The 18,283-nt window shown below is 53.1% G+C and overlaps 1 protein-coding gene across 2 annotated transcripts in view; it reads left to right on the top strand.

The window, feature by feature from the left end:
* Positions 1-2,849: 2,849 nt before the first annotated feature.
* LHFPL4 (LHFPL tetraspan subfamily member 4) overlaps positions 2,850-18,283 on the top strand; it is a 64,534-nt gene continuing 49,100 nt past the window's right edge. For both annotated transcript variants that reach the window (XM_054033506.1, XM_054033505.1), the window contains exon 1: positions 2,850-3,272. In XM_054033506.1, coding sequence (XP_053889481.1) covers positions 2,867-3,272 — 406 coding nt within the window. In that variant the 5' untranslated portion in view covers positions 2,850-2,866. The remainder of the gene's footprint in view (positions 3,273-18,283) is intronic.

The raw sequence follows: 18,283 nt of genomic DNA, 5'->3' as shown, positions 1-18,283 counted from the left end.
CCAGGACCCTCCTTGCTCCCTGTCCCCTGACTACCCTGACCCCTATCCACCCCCTGCCCCTGACAGACCCCAGGGCTCCCATGCCCCATCCAACCCCCCCTGCTCCCTGACTGCCCCCTCCAGAGACCCCCCCACCCCAACCACCCCCCCAGGATCCCACCCCCTATCCAACCCACCCTGCTCCCTGTCCCCTGACTGCCCCCACCCCTTATCCAACCCCCCTGGCCCCAGACCCCTTACCATGAGATGAGGCTCCTAGCCTCCCCACGGAGCCAAACGCTGCCCCGCGGGAGCACACAGCCCCAGCCCCCAGAGCGCTGCATGTGTGGTGGCATGGCTCCAGGGGAGGGGGGACCGTGTCTGCCTCCCCGTGGAGCCAAACACTGCCCTGCGAGGGCGTGCAGCCCCGGCCCCTGGAGCACTGCACGTGCGGCGACATGGCTCCAGGGGAGGGAGGAAGGCGGGAGAGGGGCCGGCAGCTTGCAGCGCTCGGCCGGGCACTCCGGCCCGGGAGCGCAGACCCCGTGGCTTGCCGCGCTGGTAGAGGGGAGCCATTTGCCCACCCTGCATTAGGGTGTGCCTGGGCACACCTGGCACACCCCGTGCGCACGCCTATGGACCAGAGTCTCTTTTTGACCAGGCATTCTGGCTGAGAACCAGATGCCTGGCAACCCTGGCAGTTGGAGGTGAACAGCCAGCGCACGGGGTCCCGTCCCTGCCCATCCTGGCTAATAGCCACTGACGGACCCGCCCCCCAGGAACTGAGCTAGTTCGGTTTGAACCAGACCAGGTGCATGGCGCAGGGCTCGGCTCCGCGCAATAAGAATGAAACAAATCCAAGAGGGCCAAGTCCTATTCCACCACGTGCAGCCCCTTTGCCTTTCCCTCGGCAGGAAGTAGAGCAATGCTGCCCCCTACAGGGCAGTTTCTGACCGTCTCCTTAAAGGACATGTAATGGAGCTTCCAGTCCAGGCCTTGAGGCAACAATTCTCCACCCTGAGCCACCTCAGAGCTACACTCATTTCCCCGAGATTCACTGACATTTCTCTTTGCTCCATTCAGTCCCATTAGGACTTGTGCTTCGGCCAAAAAGACCCATTTTATGCAGAGGCCAGGGGGTTCCCGGCCTGGGGGTGCTTGAGACGCCGCTGCTGGAACACCAGGCCAGGCTCCACCAGTGCCTCCCGCACAGGCTGTCTGGCGCCCAAGCAGCGCTCTGGCCTTTGGCACGCCCCTGCCCCATGACTCCAGTTCCCACCACACACCAAGGCCTGTGCTGTTACCCCTGCTCCCCACGGGCTTCCCACCAGTGAGTCCGGGGCATCAGCAGCCAGACAGTGAAAGGGAGCTCTGGCAGGTGACGGCTTTTAGCAGCAGGGCAGGGGGCCGAAGTAGGCTGCAAGGAAAATGCTGCAGCGAAGGAAGAACAGGCTGGCACAGGCTCTGGTGGTCAGGACCTCCGAGCTTAGTGGCAGTTTAAAGGTGGCCCCTCCTGCCACATGCCCCCACCCCAGCACTGCACTGGGGCCCGGGGTCAGCCCTGCGGGCAGGGCACAGCCCCCTGTGGCCCCACACACTCCTGCAGCACATGGCTGGGTAGGGGACCCCCGGCATAGGCAGGCCTGGCTCAGCCTGGGGGGAGGGATCCCCAGCGGTTGTGACATTTCGAACAGGTCGCCACCCAGAGCCAGGCCTCACCTGCCTGGGGGTCCTGCCCCCGGCAGCAGGGCAGCGAGGGAGGGGGCCACAGGGGGCCTGGTTGACCTGAGCTCTCCACGAGGCACTGCCTCCCGGCACCCCAAGACTGCAGGCAGGGCAGTGGGGGGTGAGGGGGAGGCTCAGACCCTGCACCCCGGGCAGAAGCTTCTTCCTTCGGCCCCCAGGAGCGGATTCCTGGGCCTCTGCCCATGGTCTGGAGCCCCCAGCCCCTATGGGGCTTTCCTGGCAGGGGAATCCCCAGCCCAGACCCGGGGTACCTGGGCGGGCAGAGCGCAGTGGAAGGGTCCCCCCCAAAAACCCCCATTGAAGGACCTGCGCCCGTCCCCGCCTAGCTGGGCCGCCGGTCCGGGTGCTGTGACCCTGCGGGGAACAGGCCCCGGGACCGGTCCTGGTGCAGAGCCCGGGGCCGCCGGGGACCCGGCCCCCCTCTCGCTCGCCGAGCTGCATTGCCGCGGGACCGCGCCCCGTCGCGGGAGCGCGCCGCACACAGGAGCAGGGAGGCGGCAGCAAAGATGGAGTCGCGGCGGCTGCAGCTGGTGGGAGCGAGCGGGCGCGTCTAGGGCTCCCCGCCCGCAGGCCCCCCATGGCCTGGCCCCTCGTAGGCCACCCCCCGGGCTCAGCCTCCGCACCGGGGCATCTCCCCTCCGCCTAGCTGCTGCTGCGCTGCGGCTGCCAGCCCGTGCGCCCGGCCCCTGCGCCCCCGGCCTCGTGCGCCCCGGCCCCTGCGCCCCCAGCCCCTGCGCCCCCAACCTCGTGCGCCCCGGCCCCTGCGCCCCCAGCTCCTGCGCCCCCGGCCTCGTGCGCCCCGGCCCCTGCGCCCCCAGCCCTTGCGCCCCCAGCCCCTGCGCCCCCAGACTCGTGCGCCCCGGCCCCTGCGCCCCCGGCCTCGTGCGCCCCGGCCCCTGCGCCCCCAGCCCTTGCGTCTCCGGCCCCGCGCGCCCCGGCCCCTGCGCCCCGTGCTCCCCCGGGTCCTGCGCCCCCAGCCCCGCGATCCGGCCCTTGCGCCCCCAGCCCTTGCGCCCCGTGCTCCCCGGCCCCTGCGCCCCCAGCCTCGTGCGCCCCGGCCCCTGCGCCCCCAGCCCTTGCGCCCCCGGCCCCTGCGCCCCCAGCCCCGTGCGCCCCCGGCCCCGCGTCCCGGCCCGGCAGGATGCTGCCCTCGCAGGAGGCCTCCAAGCTCTACCATGACAACTACATGCGGAACTCGCGGGCCATCGGCGTGCTCTGGGCCATCTTCACCATCTGCTTCGCCATCATCAACGTGGTGGTCTTCATCCAGCCCTACTGGATCGGGGACAGCGTCAACACGCCCAAGCCGGGCTACTTCGGCCTCTTCCACTACTGCGTGGGCAACGGGCTGGCCAACCGCGAGCTCGCCTGCCGCGGCTCCTTCGCCGACTTCAGCACCATCCCCTCGGGCGCCTTCAAGGCGGCCTCCTTCTTCGTGCTGCTCTCCATGGTGCTGATCCTGGGCTGCATCACCTTCTTCGCGCTCTTCTTCTTCTGCAACACCGCCACGGTCTACAAGATCTGCGCCTGGATGCAGCTGCTGGCGGGTAGGCGGCCGCGGCTCGCCCCGCTGGGGCACGGGCCGGGCGGCACAGGCCGGGCGGCACGGGGCTGGCGCCGGCTCTCAGCCCAGACTTGGCCCGGAGCTCTCGGGGATTCGCTCTGGGGGCGGCGCTGGGCTCCCCAGGCTGCAGCCCCGGGAGAAGCGGCAGCTCCAGGGCAGAGGGCGATAGACGTCGGGGAGGGTCCCGAGCAGGCCCGGGTAGCCCTGGGGCAGGGGGCTCCGAGGCTGCACCCGGCGCGGCTCGAGTGGTTGTGCCAGCCGGGCAGGGGCAGAGCTGGGCCGGGCAGGGTGCACAGCCCTGCGGTTCGGTCTGGCTTGCTGCATCTCAGAGCAAGGGCTGGTTTCGGTGTCACGGGGTGCCCTGTGCACACCCGGATCCAGCTGCCATGTCAGCCAGGGCAGGTGGGTCAGTCTTGAGCTCTGAACTAACTCGTTTGAGAGTCACCTGCCCAGGTTGCCCAGACCCTGAGTCCTGGCCGAGTGGGGGCTGGAGTTACCGTTCCCGGGGCCGGGCGCCCTGCAGCTGCCCGGGGTGCTACCAGGTTGGGGAGCCAGCCTCGCTGCCTACAGCTCCGGACAGGGCCCTGCCTGGCTCCCAAAAGCCAGAACAGGGAAATCCTGTCCCCCCACTCAGACCTCAGCATCCCTGCACCCCGGGCACTCCCAGCCGGGGTGGTGGAGAGCCCGGCCAGCTGGGCCCGGAGGCCGGGTGTGCAGGGGGCCCAGTTCACAGTGGGAGGTTCTGGCTCCTGACATGGCACTCAGCCCCCAAGGTGGGAAGGACCCAGTGTGCCATGGGGGCAGCTGCTCCCTCCCCCATCCCAGGCCCACCCTCCCTGCTGCCAGACACCAAGCCTTGCCCCTAGCCACTGTGCACAGGGGGCCCCTTCCTGCAGTCCCTGTCCCCTACCCAAGGCAAAGATACAGGATCGACACATTTCTACAGCAAGGAATGGCGACCCAAGCACCAGCCAGAGGTGACCCTGCAGGGGCCAGGCCCTGCCAAGACAGCCCAACCCCATCCTGACCTTGCAGGGGCCAGGCACTGGTGAGACAGCCCATCCCCACCCAGCAGGGGCCTGGGCAGATAGCTTCCCTCCCCTTGACCCAGCAGAGGCTGAGTAAAAGCTGACACAAAAAGCAGATTTGGACCACTGCTTTCAGGCCTGAATAAATCCCCATTCCCTGGGGCCAGGCCCTCCAGCTGCATGGGGGCCCAGAGGGCTCAGCCTCTGCTCTCTCCCCTCCAGGGTGGAAAGTTCTACTTGGCCATCTGCCTGCCCACCTGCCCACCAGCTGAGGAGGGTCCTGCTGCAGCCTCTGGCTTGTCAGATTGATGCGGTCTAGCCCTGACAGGACGCTCAAGTCAATGCACCCAGCAGGCCTGGTCCTGCTCTCCACCCTGGGGCCTGGCTTTCTGAGTGCAGCTGCCGTGGTGGGGCATGGCTGGAAATGCTAGGCCTGATCCATTAATGGCTTTGAAAACCAGGCTCAAGTCCTTAAAGTGGCAGCAGCAGCAGCCTGGGGGCAGAGAAGGAAGCAGAGGCCAGGGGCATGGGCTAGTGCTGGCCTTGGCCCTGGGGGAGGCAACCAGATGCATTCTGCTTGAGTGAGAGTCTTGGGTTTGAACGTCTCTATCATCAGTCCCAGGGAGGGCAGGATACAGGAATCCGGGGAACGTGTTACATGCGGAACATACTTTGAGAGCAGGTCTGGCTAAACCCTCAGGTTTTCCCTGCAAGAGTTTGTCTCGGCCCAGGCACCGGAGGCAGTGAGCTAAGGTGTCTTCATGTTCTTGGTACCTTTAAACTCTGTTCAGCTAATGGGGGAACCAGCTCTGCCTCATTGCGAACACTCCGGAGTCGAAGGCCATTAGTTGATGCCAGTTCTGTTTACAAATTGCTCTACACCTCCAGGCCCCAGTGCTGTATGGGTACATGTGGTTCACAGCACCCACTGCAAAGGGAATCCAGGAAACAAGGGGGCTGGCTGGGGCAGTTACTGTTACAGTCGCTCAGAACACAGGGGTGGGGAGAGCAGCTGGGCTTTTGGAAATCGACTATTTTACAAGAGACCTTCCTGGGCTGGCGTAGCTTTCCTTGAAGTCAGGTAGAGCATCTTTCAGAGAGCTAACTAAAGCTAGCCCCGGGCCAGGGAGTTAGGGGCTGTTGGCAGAAGAAGAGAGAGATTTCTCGCGCTGGCTTTGGGAGAAGAGGAAGGGGCCACAAGGAAGATTGGTTCAGCTGGCAGAGCCCCATAGAAAAGGCTCATCACCCCCTCAGCGTACAGGTCAGTGTTAGGTCAGCAGACAGAGGAGGGAAGGGAGGAGTGAGACAAGGTCTGGGAGTTAGTCTACTCTGGAGCTAGAACATGGGCTGGTTTTCAAAACAAGGCAGACGATGCTGAACTAGATCCTGAAGTGAGTGAGGAGACAGTGACCTAGGGGTCAGCTGGGGGGACTTGGCAGCTGCCAGATGCCGGAGTGAAGGCAGCGCTAGCTGTGGGAAGTGCAGTAGTCCAGGTGGAGGTCATGGAAGCACGAATGAGGATTTCAATGGAGAGTGAACTGGGGCATGTGGTGGTTGCACTAAGCAGAGTTCGGACACAGCTGGGGAAGGAGGAGGAGAGATCAGGGCCTTGGCAGATAGACACAGTGTTATGGACAGTGGCGGTAAATGGGGGAGTTGTGTTGGGGTGGGACAGTAGAGGAGATGATGATGTGCGTGAGATTGTTTCTCTTGCCCCAAAGCAGCATTTAAGGCTAGAGATACTGAGCTGAAGGAAGCCATACTTTTCCCAGGCCACAGCAGGCAGTGAGGCTGAAGGCTGTATGGTCTCACTGGCAAAGGGGCGGTAGGCAGCTGGAAGCAGTGAGAAGGGAGAAGAGGGCCCACTCTCATTTCCTACCTGATTTTCAAATGCACTCATGGACTGGAGCTAGCGAGCAGGAGCCCGCACGGGAGTGTTGTGAGAGAGTGTGACACCCAGATACACCCAATAAACCATCTCCAAACTTAGGCCAACCCCCCAAAAAAACTACCCCAAGAACAAAGAAAGAAAGAAAGACCTGGAAGAGTACACATCAGGCATGCAGAAGCCCAGCAAAAAGGTTGGGGGCTAGCCAGTGCATTGCACTGACTGCTGCATGGCTGAGTACCTGCCCTGTGGGCAGGAGGCATGTGTGTGCATTCGATGCAAGCAGCTCATGGCCCTCATAGCCAGTACTCAGCCTCTGGAGCCCAGAGTGGCTGAAGTGGAGTAGCTGCAGGAGGTAGACAGGTACACAAGCAGGACTTTCCAGGACACAGCAGCGTGGTCCCACCCCAGTCTGTGCTGTTGTGGAGGAGGAGAGTCTCAGAGGAGAACATCAGGCTGGAGTGGAGAAAAATGATCCCGTAGTTTGGACCCTCCTTACAGATGATGTCATAGTAGCTCTCCAGGGAGGGGATCCCTGTTATTAGGAAGTGACAGGTAATAACAATGGGGAATTTGATTATTAGAAATCTAGGTAGTTGGGCTTGTGATGACCAGGAAAAGTGCATGGTAAATTGTCTGCTGGGCGTGAAGGTTGTGGACTTCTGGAGACATCTAGACAGACTTATGTGCAGCCAGTGGTTGTGATACATGACATAGGGATAGGTAGGAGAGAAATCCTGGAGGCCAAGTTTTGTCTGCTAGGTAAAAGATTAAAGTCCAGGACCTCCATGGTAGCATTCTCTGAAATGCTTCCAGGTCCATGTGCAGGGGCAGTTAAACAGGCAGAACTGCAGGGTCTCAATGCGTGGATAAGACAATGGTGTTTGGAGAAGGGGTTTAATTTTATTAGGAACTGAGGAACCTTTTGGGAATGGAGGAGCCTAGACAAGAAGGATGGGCTCCACCTAAACCAAAACAGAACCAAATTGCTGGCATGTAAAATTAAGAAGGTCATAGAGGAGTATTTAAACTAAGGGCTGAGGGAAAACCAACAGGTGCAAAGGAGCATACGGTTTGGATCCCCTTAGGGAAGGGGATATTCTATATTCTAGTAAAGAGACAAGGATAGACGTGCTTGACATGCAGGTAGGAGCTGAAGAGAAAGTCAAATGAAAAAGAGTCCAATGCAGTTATATCACATGAAGGCAGACAACTGAATATTGACCAATTTTATAAGTACTTCTGTACAAATGCAAGAAGTTTAAATAATAAGATAGGTGAATTTGAGTGCCTGGTGTTAAATGAGGATATTGATGTAACAGGCATCACAGAACCTTGGTGGAACAACGATCATCAATGGGGCATGGTAACACCAGCATACCAAATATGTAGGAATAACAGAGTAGGTTGCACTGGTGGGGGAGTGGCACCATATGTGAAAGAAAGAGTCAAATATAGTAAAAATCTTAAATGAATCAAACTTCACCATACAATCTCTATGGATAGAAATCCCATGCTTAAAGAGTAGAGCAGTAGGAATATACTGTCAGCCACCTGATCAGGATGGTGCTGGTGACTGTGAAATGGTCAGGGAGATTAGAGAGGCTTCAAAAACAGAAAGCCCAATAATAGTGGTGGATTTCAGCTCTCTATTTTGATTGGGTACATGTCAACTCAGGACAGGATGCAGAGATAAAATTTCTAGACACCATTAATGCTGGCTTCTTGGAGCAGCTAGTCCTGGAACCCACCAGGGGAGAGGCAATTCTTGCTTTAGTCCTGAGTGGTGCACAGGACCCGGTTCAAGATTGAATGTAGCTGAACTGCTCAGTAATAGCGACCGTAATATAATTAAATTTTATATCCTTTTAGGGGGAAAAATACTAAAGAAGCCCACCACAGTAGCATTTAACTTCAAAAAGGGGACCTATATAAAAATGAGGAGGGTAGTTAAATGGAAATGAGAAGGAACAGTCAGAAGAGTGAAATGCCTGCAAGCTGCCTGTAAGCTTTTAAAAAAACATCATAATAAAGGCTCAAACTAAATGTATCAAATAAATAAATAACCAACCAGTAAGAGGACCCACCTACCCCCCAAAAAATCACCATGGCTAAACAAAAGTAAAAGAGGCAGTTAGAGACAAAAGACATCTTTTAAAAATTGGAAGTGAAACCCTACTAAGGAAAGTAGAAGGGAGCATAAACTCTGGCAAGTCAAGTGCAAAAGTATAATTAGGCAGGTCAAAAAATAATTTGAAGACCAACTAGCAAAAGACTCAAAAGCTAACAGCAAAAAAATGTTTTTAAGTACATCAGAAGCAGGAAGCCACCAGTCAGTGGGCCCATAGGATGATTGAGGTGCGCAAGGAGTATTCCAGGAAGACAAGGCCTTTGCACAGAAGCTAAATTAATTCTTTGCATCGGTCGTCACTGCAGAGGATGAGAGGGAGATTCCCACACCTGAGCCATTCCTTTTAGGTGACAGATCTGAGGAACTGTCCCTGACTGAGGTGTCCATAGAGGAGGCTTTGGAACAAACTGATACATTAAACAGTAATAAGTCACCAGGACCAGATGGTATTCACTCATGAATTCTGAAGGAACTCATATGAAATCGAGGAAATACATCACTTAAATCAGCCTCTGTACCAGATGACTGATGGATAACTAATGTGACACTGATTTTTAAAAAAGGCTCCAGTGGCGATCCTGGCAATTCGAGGCCCGTAAGCCTAACATCAGTACCAGGCAAACTGGTTGAAACTATAGTAAAGAACAGAATGATCAGGCACATAGATGAACACGATTTGTTGGGGAAGAGTCAACCCATCCTTTGTAAAGGGAAACCATGCCTCACCAATCTATTAGAATTATTTGAGGGCAAGAATAAATGGTCAGTTTTCAGAATGGAGAGAGGTAAATAGTGGTGTCCCCCCGGGGTCTGTACTGGCACCAGTGCTGTTCGACATATTCATAAATGATCTGGAAAAAGGGGTAAACAGTGAGGTGGCAAAATGTGCAGATGACACTAAATTCTTTGAGGGTGACAACAAACGTGTAGATGAGGATGATCTAGTGAATATAGTGTACTTGGACTTTCAGAAAGCCTTTGACAAAGTCCCTCACCAAAAGTTCTTAAGCAAAGTAAGGAGTCATGGGAGAAGGGTCCTCTCATGGATCGGTAACTGGTTAAAAGATAGGAAAGAGTCCAGCGGAGGGCAACAAAAATGATTAGGGGGCTGGAGAACATGACTTATGAGGAGAGGCTGAGGGAACTGGGATTGTTTAGTCTGCAGAAGAGAAGAATGAGGGGGGATTTGATAGCTGCTTTCAAGTACCTGAAAGGGGGTTCCAAAGAGGATGGAGCTCGGCTGTTTTCAGTGGTACCAGATGACAGAACAAGGAGTAATGGTCTCCAGTTGTAGTGGGGAAGGTTTAGGTTGGATATTAGGAAAAACTTTTTCACTAGGAGGGTGGTGAAGCACTGGAATGGGTTACCTAGGGAGGTGGTGGAATCTCCTTAGAGGTTTTTAAGGTCAGGTTTGACAAAGCCCTGGCTGGGATGATTTAGTTGGGGATTGGTCCTGCTTTGAGCAGGGGGTTGGACTAGATGACCTCCCGAGGTCTCTTCCAACCCTGATAGTCTATGATTCTATGAAACAAGGGGCAGGAATAAATGGTCAGTTTTCAGACTGGAGAGAGGTAAATAGTGGTGTCCACCAGGGGTCTGTACTGGCACCAGTGCTGTTCAACATATTCATAAATGATCTGGAAAAAGGGGTAAACAGTGAGGTGTCAAAATGTGCAGATGACACTAAATTGCTCAAGATAGTCAAGTCCAAAGCTGACTGTGAAGAGTTACAAAGGATCTCACAAATAGGTGACTGGGCAACAAAACGGCAGATGAAATTCAATGTTGATAAATGCAAAGTAATGCACACTGGAAAACATAATCCCAATGCTACATACAAAATGATGGGGCCTAAATTATCGGTTACCATTCGAGAGAGAGATCTTGGAGTTCTCATGGATAGTTCTCTGAAAACATCCACTCAATGTGCAGCAGCTATCAAAATAACTAACAGAATGTTAGGAACTATTAGGAAAGGGATAATAAGAAGATGGAAAATGCCACTATATAAATCCATGGTACGCCCACACCTTGAATCTGAGTGCAATTCTGGTTGCCCCATCTCAAAAAAGATATATTAGAATTAGAAAAACTACAGAGAAAGGCAACAAAAATGATCAGAGGTATGGAACAGCATCCATACATGGGGAGATTAAAAAGACTGGGACTTTTCAGCTGGGAAAAGAGACGACTAAGGGAGGGATATGATAGAGGTCTATGAAATCATAACTGGGTGGAGAAAGTGAATAGTGAAGTGTTATTTATCCCTTCTCATAACACACAAGCCAGGGGTCACCCAATGAAATTAATAGGCAGTAGGTTTAAAATAAACAAAAGGAAGTATTTCTTCACACAGCGCACAGTCAACCTGTGGCACTCTTTGCCAGGGGATGTTGTGAAGGCCAAAAATATAACTAGCTTTTCAAAAAAGAACTAGATACATTCTTGGAGGATGGGTCCATCACTGGCTATCAGCCAAGATGATCAGGCACACAACCCCATGCTCTGGGTGTCCCTAGGCCTGATTGCTAGAAGCTGGGAATGGACACCAGGGGCTGGATCATTCAATACATTGCCCTGTACTGTTCACTCCCTCTGAAGCATTTGGCAATGGACACTATGGTATGGCCATTCTTATGTTCTTCTAGTACCAATGACAGGGTTTCACAGAAGTTTATTCTGATCTCCCTGAAGATGCATTTCTGAGTGGGAAGCTGCATAACAAGGGATTCCACCTTGATACATTAATCCTGGGAAACACATGGGTGCAATTGGTGAGTGACTTGTCATTTGCTTCAGACACAGCAGAGGAAACCTGGGTCACAAAGTGGATGGGGGAGGGGGGCATATTGAGGGAGAGAATAGTCTGAATGCAGGAGACAGCGCCTCTTTTAGCAAAAGAGTTAAACCTCCAGTGTCTGATTACTGGACAACAATCAGGGAAGGGTTTAATTAAGGCGTCACAGAAGGCCCAGCTCAAAACCACTGCCCCCTAGGAGGAAACTGGATCTAATTAAGAGGAAAGACTTTACTTCATCACAAATAGAAACCCAGCCATCTGCCCTGTTCACAATTCCAGTAACACAGAACTGGAGATTTTGCTAAATCCTTCTCTGTTATAAAACCAGCTACAACAGTCGTCTGAATGACAGTGTCCTATATTGCCCCACAACACCACATCTGGCAACGGAGGCCACCATTCCTTCCCAGCTGAGTGGATAGAAAGATCTGTGGGACAGAACTGATACTTATTTGAAAAGAAATAGGTTGCATGTTTTACTCCTCTTCCCCACCCTTCATGTGTTGCTTGTCACCTTAAACTGTGAGCTCTCTGGGGGGGGGGGGGGGGGAGTTATCTGTTTGGAAAGTAACTGGCCCATTGTGGGCACTACCATCATCTGGATACATAACTACCAATGACAGAGGAAGTTCCTAGAGGGCTAGAATGGAGGCCAGACAATTCAAGTTAGGCTGCAGGTAGTTTGGCCTCAACTGCATCTGGTGTGGTGGAGCCACCAGGCCATTTGACTGACCGAAGGGCAGAGAGGGAAGGTGCTTATATGAAGCAGACAGAGAAGGGCACTAAGACAGCTGGATTGATATTTTCAATGTCTTACCTCCAGCATCTACATATTGCCCACCTCCCCTGTGACCAGTGGACCTGGGGACACTTAGAAAGGCTCAGAAGATGCCCTGGCACATTGGTGACACCCAAGGATCACGGAACAGGAATTTCTTGTACCTGGAAGCCATTACGGGAACAATAGGCCATCGACAGGCCTTGAGCATTCCCATCTTCCTCCCAGAAACAGAACTGGAAAATTTACTATTTTATTCTTTTGTGAAGGAAATTTGTAGTTTGAAATAACAATTGTCTCCTGGTATTTGATACTAAAGTTTAAGAGCATATGATACTTCAAACCAGCTTCATGGGCTTTAGCCCCCAGACTTCCCATTGGAATCTAGCTCCATCATGACTATGTGGCAATCCCCAAAGTGCACGACAAGTTGACAGCACTGCATAATCTCCTACTGTCTGTTGGGTTCATCGAGCTAATCCATAGAGCCACTTCTGTAAGCTGAGGTAGCAGAATGTTCCTAGGCAGTCTGCCAGCCACATATGGGCAATAAAACGTCAGCAGCATCACTCGATAGCCCCGCTTTCAAAACGGGCCTCAAGCAGGCCTCTGATTTTGTGCTCACAATCAATTGTGAGCACACGCGGCAGATGCAGCCAGTTAGGCGACATCTACGTTCTACTGCTTGTCCCCAGGATTCAGTGTGGACAAAAAAATTAGAAGCCACATCTGAAAGTGTGTCCCCATTAAGTCCTCCTTCCTAGCAGTCTAACTTCTGTCTGCCAGAGTCTGCATGACACCAGACGGGAAGTCTGAGAACACGGGTCAGTCTTGTTTGCACAGGGTCATTTCATTGGCCATTTGATTCATTTGTCTCCTTACCTGTTGCATTTTGGAGTTGATTATATTAGTATCATCATGTTTGAGTGTTCAAGAAGCTGTGCTGGGAGGCATTTATCCAGCTGGGCAGCTAAGGGTCACACCCCCTTGCTCGGCCAAACAAAGCGGAGCGAGCACACTCAAGGAGTGCCTTAGTTGCCAAGCCAGAGTGGGCACTTGCTCACACAACAGCCCTGTGACTGCTCCATGCTGTTCATTTGACCCCGCTGACAAGGGAATGAGCAGCCTACTGCATCCCAGGGGTAACCCCTGCCCCGGGGAAACCATGGGGGCCTTTTGTTCCCCCAAGAGCAGGACCAAACTGAGTACCAAAGGTTCCCCCTCCTCAACGAGACCATAACCCACTGACATCTCTCAGACAGGCCCTCCCCTCCAGAAAGCAAATGGGTATCATCTATTGTCAAACACGGAGACACCGCCACTGAGTAGTATCAGCCACTAGCCAAACTACACCAAGGCAACATCACTGCATTGCCAGAATTAAACCCTCCCTGGGGCACGGTGCTGGGGGGTCAGCTTCCTCCGTACCTGTGAAAAGGAACCTTTTGGAAGGATTCACCCCCACAGCAGTTCTTTATTACAGCTGTGAAAGCCACTGCTTAAATGACTGGTATTTCTGCACCCAAAGGGACCAGACCCTCAGGCGTAGGGTTTGAATTTATGCTGGAATGCACATGGTGAGCTCGTGCCTCTTAAGGCAAACAGGAATGGAACAGTCACTTACCTCTCCCCGGCATGGAGATGCAGTTGCAGCCTCAGTTTCCTCCCTGACGAGAGCCTTCCTGAGCGGGTGTGGTGAGATGATTTGGGGTCCAGTCTTCTGGTCAAACCTAGGAAAAGGTACCTCCTTTTGGGGGAAAGGAGAGTCCAAACAAAGCCCCAGGAACCCCACCTTGCCTCCGGAGCTGGCTTGTTCCTGCTGCAGGGCTCCAGAGTCCTCTTCAAGGACAGGATTTTTTTACCACTGCCTCCAGGTGGCACCAAAGAGGAGCCAGAGGACGCCCCCCCCCATCCCACGGGCTCTCAGAGTACGTCTACACCAAGGTCCATAGGGGCGGCCAGGTGCCCTCTGTACCGCTGCATCCCAAAGGAGTCAGGTTAACTCATCTTGCGTATTGCGGCAGGTCAAGCTGAGAGGATGGGAGTGGGAAAATGGATGGAAGCTGGAGTACCTTTGTGCAGAGCTCACTGCGATGCTACACACTCGAAGGTTGGCGTTCTCTAGACACTGGGGAAAAAGCAGAGCTGCCAACAGTGTTAGAGGCCACGAAATGTCCGTGTGTCTACATTTGTGAAGAACAGACTGGGAACTGGTTACTTGCACACAGGTGCTGGCACAAAACACTAATGCTAGATACAGTCAGACATACCAGCTCAGTAGACAATCCTCCAGCAGCCCCCTCCTGTGCATTTCTGCTGCTGCTTTCGTCAGGAGATACCGAAATAGCATATGCCCTTTCTCAGGGGCTCTGGCTGGAGTGCTGGCAGAGCAGAGGAGGGTGGAGGGTGTTATTTCCTGAATCGGTGAGCTTTAGGTCAGGAGGTAGAAGCTATTGTTGAAGATGTTGAGTTTAAAAGGCAGTATTTATTTATAGCCTGGCCCAACACAAAGCTCACAAATTATCTACAACACCCAGCAGCGATGCCCTCTGCACAGGAACACACCCCAATGCCATCTCTACATGCATCACCGTGTGCCCAAAGAGCAGTGGGAGCACTGCCAGCCAGCGGGGTAGAGAGGGGACTTGGTCCTCAAGTCTGGACTGAGGGTGGGAGACTGAACAGCTGCCTAAACAAACACGCCAGGCATCTGCCTTTTTGTAATTCACATGCTGAGGGTCATCCCCATAGACATGCTGAGGGTCATCCCCATAGACAGTCCCAGCTAAAAACAAATGCTTCCAACGGCACAAAACACTTTGTCCTTCTGATTCCAAGGGCACATATTAACCAGGAATCCTGAGCGCTCCCTGGCTCGCTACAGCGGCAAAGCACTGACCAACCAGTACATAGCAGCCACCCTTTGCTGTCATGCACTGGAGAGTGTTAACCTCAAGATCGCAGAACAACTGTTAGTCTTTGGTACCAGCAGGGGCTCCCATGCCCTAGGGACGGCCCTGTCACTCCCTCAAAGACAGCAACAATCCTCCCTAGGGGCGCCTCTTAATGACGCTGGGACGCCATGTGCATTTCAAGGGCTGCACATGGGAGCCTTGCTTGTGAACATTTCTCCGTTAAGTGGGCAGCAGAGCAGACTGGACAGCCTCTCGTGGTCAGGCCAAGAGGGGCAAGGCGAGGTGAAGCAATCATCTGGTTCACGAGGCTCCCCTGCATTCTGGGGCTGGGATCCTGAGAGCTTTCCGAATGTGAGTCAAGGACATGCTTTAACGATCCCACATTCAACCACACCACGTGAAGCAGGGGAGAAGGGGCTCAAGGCTGGGCAGGGAGGGGGACAAGAGCCGGGGGGCATTTCATGAGCAGCATGCACTGAGAGCACTCTGCAACAAGAGTGCCCACAGAAAACACACAGCTTTAAAACAGCCATAATTTACACCTAACCCAACTGTTTCACACCCAGCCCAGGCCCTAGTCCTCCCTAAGAGCTCTGTACCAGAGCCGCTCGAAGGGTTTCATTACAGTTCTTGGACAAAAAAAGTCATGTTAATTAATTTGATCAATTAGCCCCTCTTCTCAAAAGGAAGCATTATGATAATGCTGAAATGTCCCATTTCAACACTCTCAGCAGGTAACATTTCAGAATGAGCTTTCAAAATGAAATCCATTGTTAATTCGATTGGAGAAACATTTTTTAAAAGGTCAAAATTGGAACAAAATGTTCTTTCATCTAAATGTTTTGATTGACCCATTTTGAAATGGAAAAATTTCAGTCACAGGATTTCCTGTGAAATTGAAAATCTGGTTCCCCCAGGCCCCAGCTTTATTCTTTATGTTCCAGACCTCAGCTCCGTGAGGCTGTCACCCACTCAGCAAGAAGCAGAGAGAATTACTTGCTTGAAGAGACATCTCTCCCCGATTTAAATCCAGCTGCAGGAATTCTCATCCTAAATCCCCAGATATTCCCTTTGGGATGGACTCAGCAGGGAGATTCAGCTGCAAGGGGGAGTTTCAGAAAATTAAGGGGGTATGACAGTGGAGAGTGCCTGTGAAACCTTCACTTGAGCATTGGCCACTGTCTGAACCCGGTAACACCAACCCCAGGTGGAGCGGGGCAGAGGATCTGCCAGGCTGGATTAGATCCAAGCTAGTCTAGTCTCTTATCTGACTGGGCAAGTACCAGCTGCTTCAGAAGGTGCAATAACTCCTGCAGTGGGATACACTGCCCCCAGGGAAAGCATCTTACCAGTCCAGTATATGGGGCTTGGCTGATGCCCTGTGGCAGGTGGGTTTATATCCCCTCCACGGCTTTTTTTAATAAATATTTGTCTTTTACTCTGGATAGTCTCATTAGTAGTGCCCTATCATATTCACAGCCATGAAAAACACGTCACAGACTGTGAAATCTTGTCTCCTCCCATGAAATCTGGTCCTGTGTGTGCTTTTACCCTAAACTGTACAGAATTCACGGGGGAGACCAGCGTTTCTCAAATTAGGGGTCCTGACCCAAAAGGGAGTTGCAGCTGGAGAGCAGCGGCTGTTGGCGGGCACCCAGCTCTGAAGGCAGCGCCCTGCCAGAAGCAGCGCAGAAGTAAGGGTGGCAATACCATACCATGCCACCCTTTACTTCTGTGCTGCTGCTGGTGGCGGCTCTGCCTTCAGAGCTGGGCTCCCGGCCAGCAGCTGCCGCTCTCCAGCTACCCAGCTCTGAAGGCAGCACCACCACCAGCAGCATCGCAGAAGTAAGGGTGGCAATACCGCACCCCCACTACAATAACCTTGTGACCCCCCCACAACTCCTTTTTGGGTCAGGATCCCTACAATTACAACACTGTGAAATTTTAGATTTAAATAGCTGCAATCATGAATTTAATGATTTTAAAAATCCTATGGCCTTGAAATTGATCCAAATGGACTGTGAATTTGGTAGGGCCCTGCTTATTAGCCATATATACATCTAATTCGTTTGGGGATCCTGCTCAGTTCCTGGTCTCAATGACTTCCTGCGGCAGTGAGTTCCAGAGGCTAATTGCACATTGTGTGAAAAATTGTTTCCTGTCTCAGTTTTAAACGTGCTACCTTTCAATGTCCCGAAACGCCCCCCAGTTCTCCTGCCAGGACAGAGGGAGAACAGCAGTGTCCGCTCTGCCTCTTCTAGCCCATTCATTGCCCAGGCCACCTTTATCAGCTCCCCACTTGTCTCTTCTCTAATGGAGACAGGCCCAAGCTTTTCAGTCTCTGCCCGGGGGCTTTCCAACCCCACATCATTCTCGCTGCCTCTGCCCGAGCCCCTGGATTCCTGCTATGTCCTGGCTGAGATGGGGGGGACTAGCACTGAGCACAGCATCCCAGAAGAGGCTTTTTCATCCTCGTGCATCCCAACTTTTTATTTGCTTGTTCGCTGCTGCACATGGAGCACCGAATTTCATCTGCTGTCAGGTTGTCCATTCCCCTTGTTGGGTTAATCCCTTCAAGGCTCCTTTTAGTCTTCACTATCTTAACTAATTTAAATAATTTTGTGACTGTGACAATTTTGGGATCATCCAGACCAAGAAAGGGGTCAGTCACCACCTGCCCTGTAACCGTGGGTGCCTCAATGCTCTGTTGCTATGGCTGAGTCCTGACACCAGTAGCTAGCCTACGAGCATAAAAGTCTCACCTTAGCTTCCACCAGCCTCATTACTCCTTGCAAGGTGACACCAACACCCGTTCCCGTCTGGATTATCCTCAAATACGTCTACCCCAATTCTTAACTATCAGACATTGGGACTGGGTTGTCACCCTCTCAAAAGTTATCAGTTCACTTTGGGATATACAGTCCACACTGTTTGGAAAACATAGACCTGCTTGGGGGAAAAAATAAACAAAGTTCATGTAATAGAAACATCCTTGATTCAGAGATGAACTCATAAGGAAAAGCAAACACCCACTGGTTACACAGAAAATAAACCAAGACAACCTCAGGCTTTACACTTCTAGATTAGCTAACTTTCCTTTTCTAAGTTACCTATCGACTCTAAACAGTTTTGCAGCATGCCCTCTGTCCTAGAGGGGTATCTAGTGTTTCACAGACAGCTGGCCTTCCCTTTCTGATGTCCTTCAGTGTTTTCCCATTAACTCTAATGGTCCACTACTTTCTTTTCCTGTCTGGACAATGGATGGGTATTTGAAGTTAGTTTTGTGTAAACACCTGGCTTGGGAGGAGCCCCTCCATGCTGTGAGGAATACTTGAAGTCATAGCACTGGTCATGAGCACACTATTCCATATAGATACATAATTCATAGCCACCCTCTGTGTGTGTGTGTGTGTATAAATCAATGACCATCAAGTTCAGAACATTACAAGCTTTC

This window comes from Malaclemys terrapin, chromosome 7, assembly GCF_027887155.1.
Source record: "Malaclemys terrapin pileata isolate rMalTer1 chromosome 7, rMalTer1.hap1, whole genome shotgun sequence".
Taxonomy (NCBI): Eukaryota; Metazoa; Chordata; order Testudines; family Emydidae; genus Malaclemys; species Malaclemys terrapin.
This window is presented reverse-complemented; position numbering and strand designations above follow the sequence as displayed.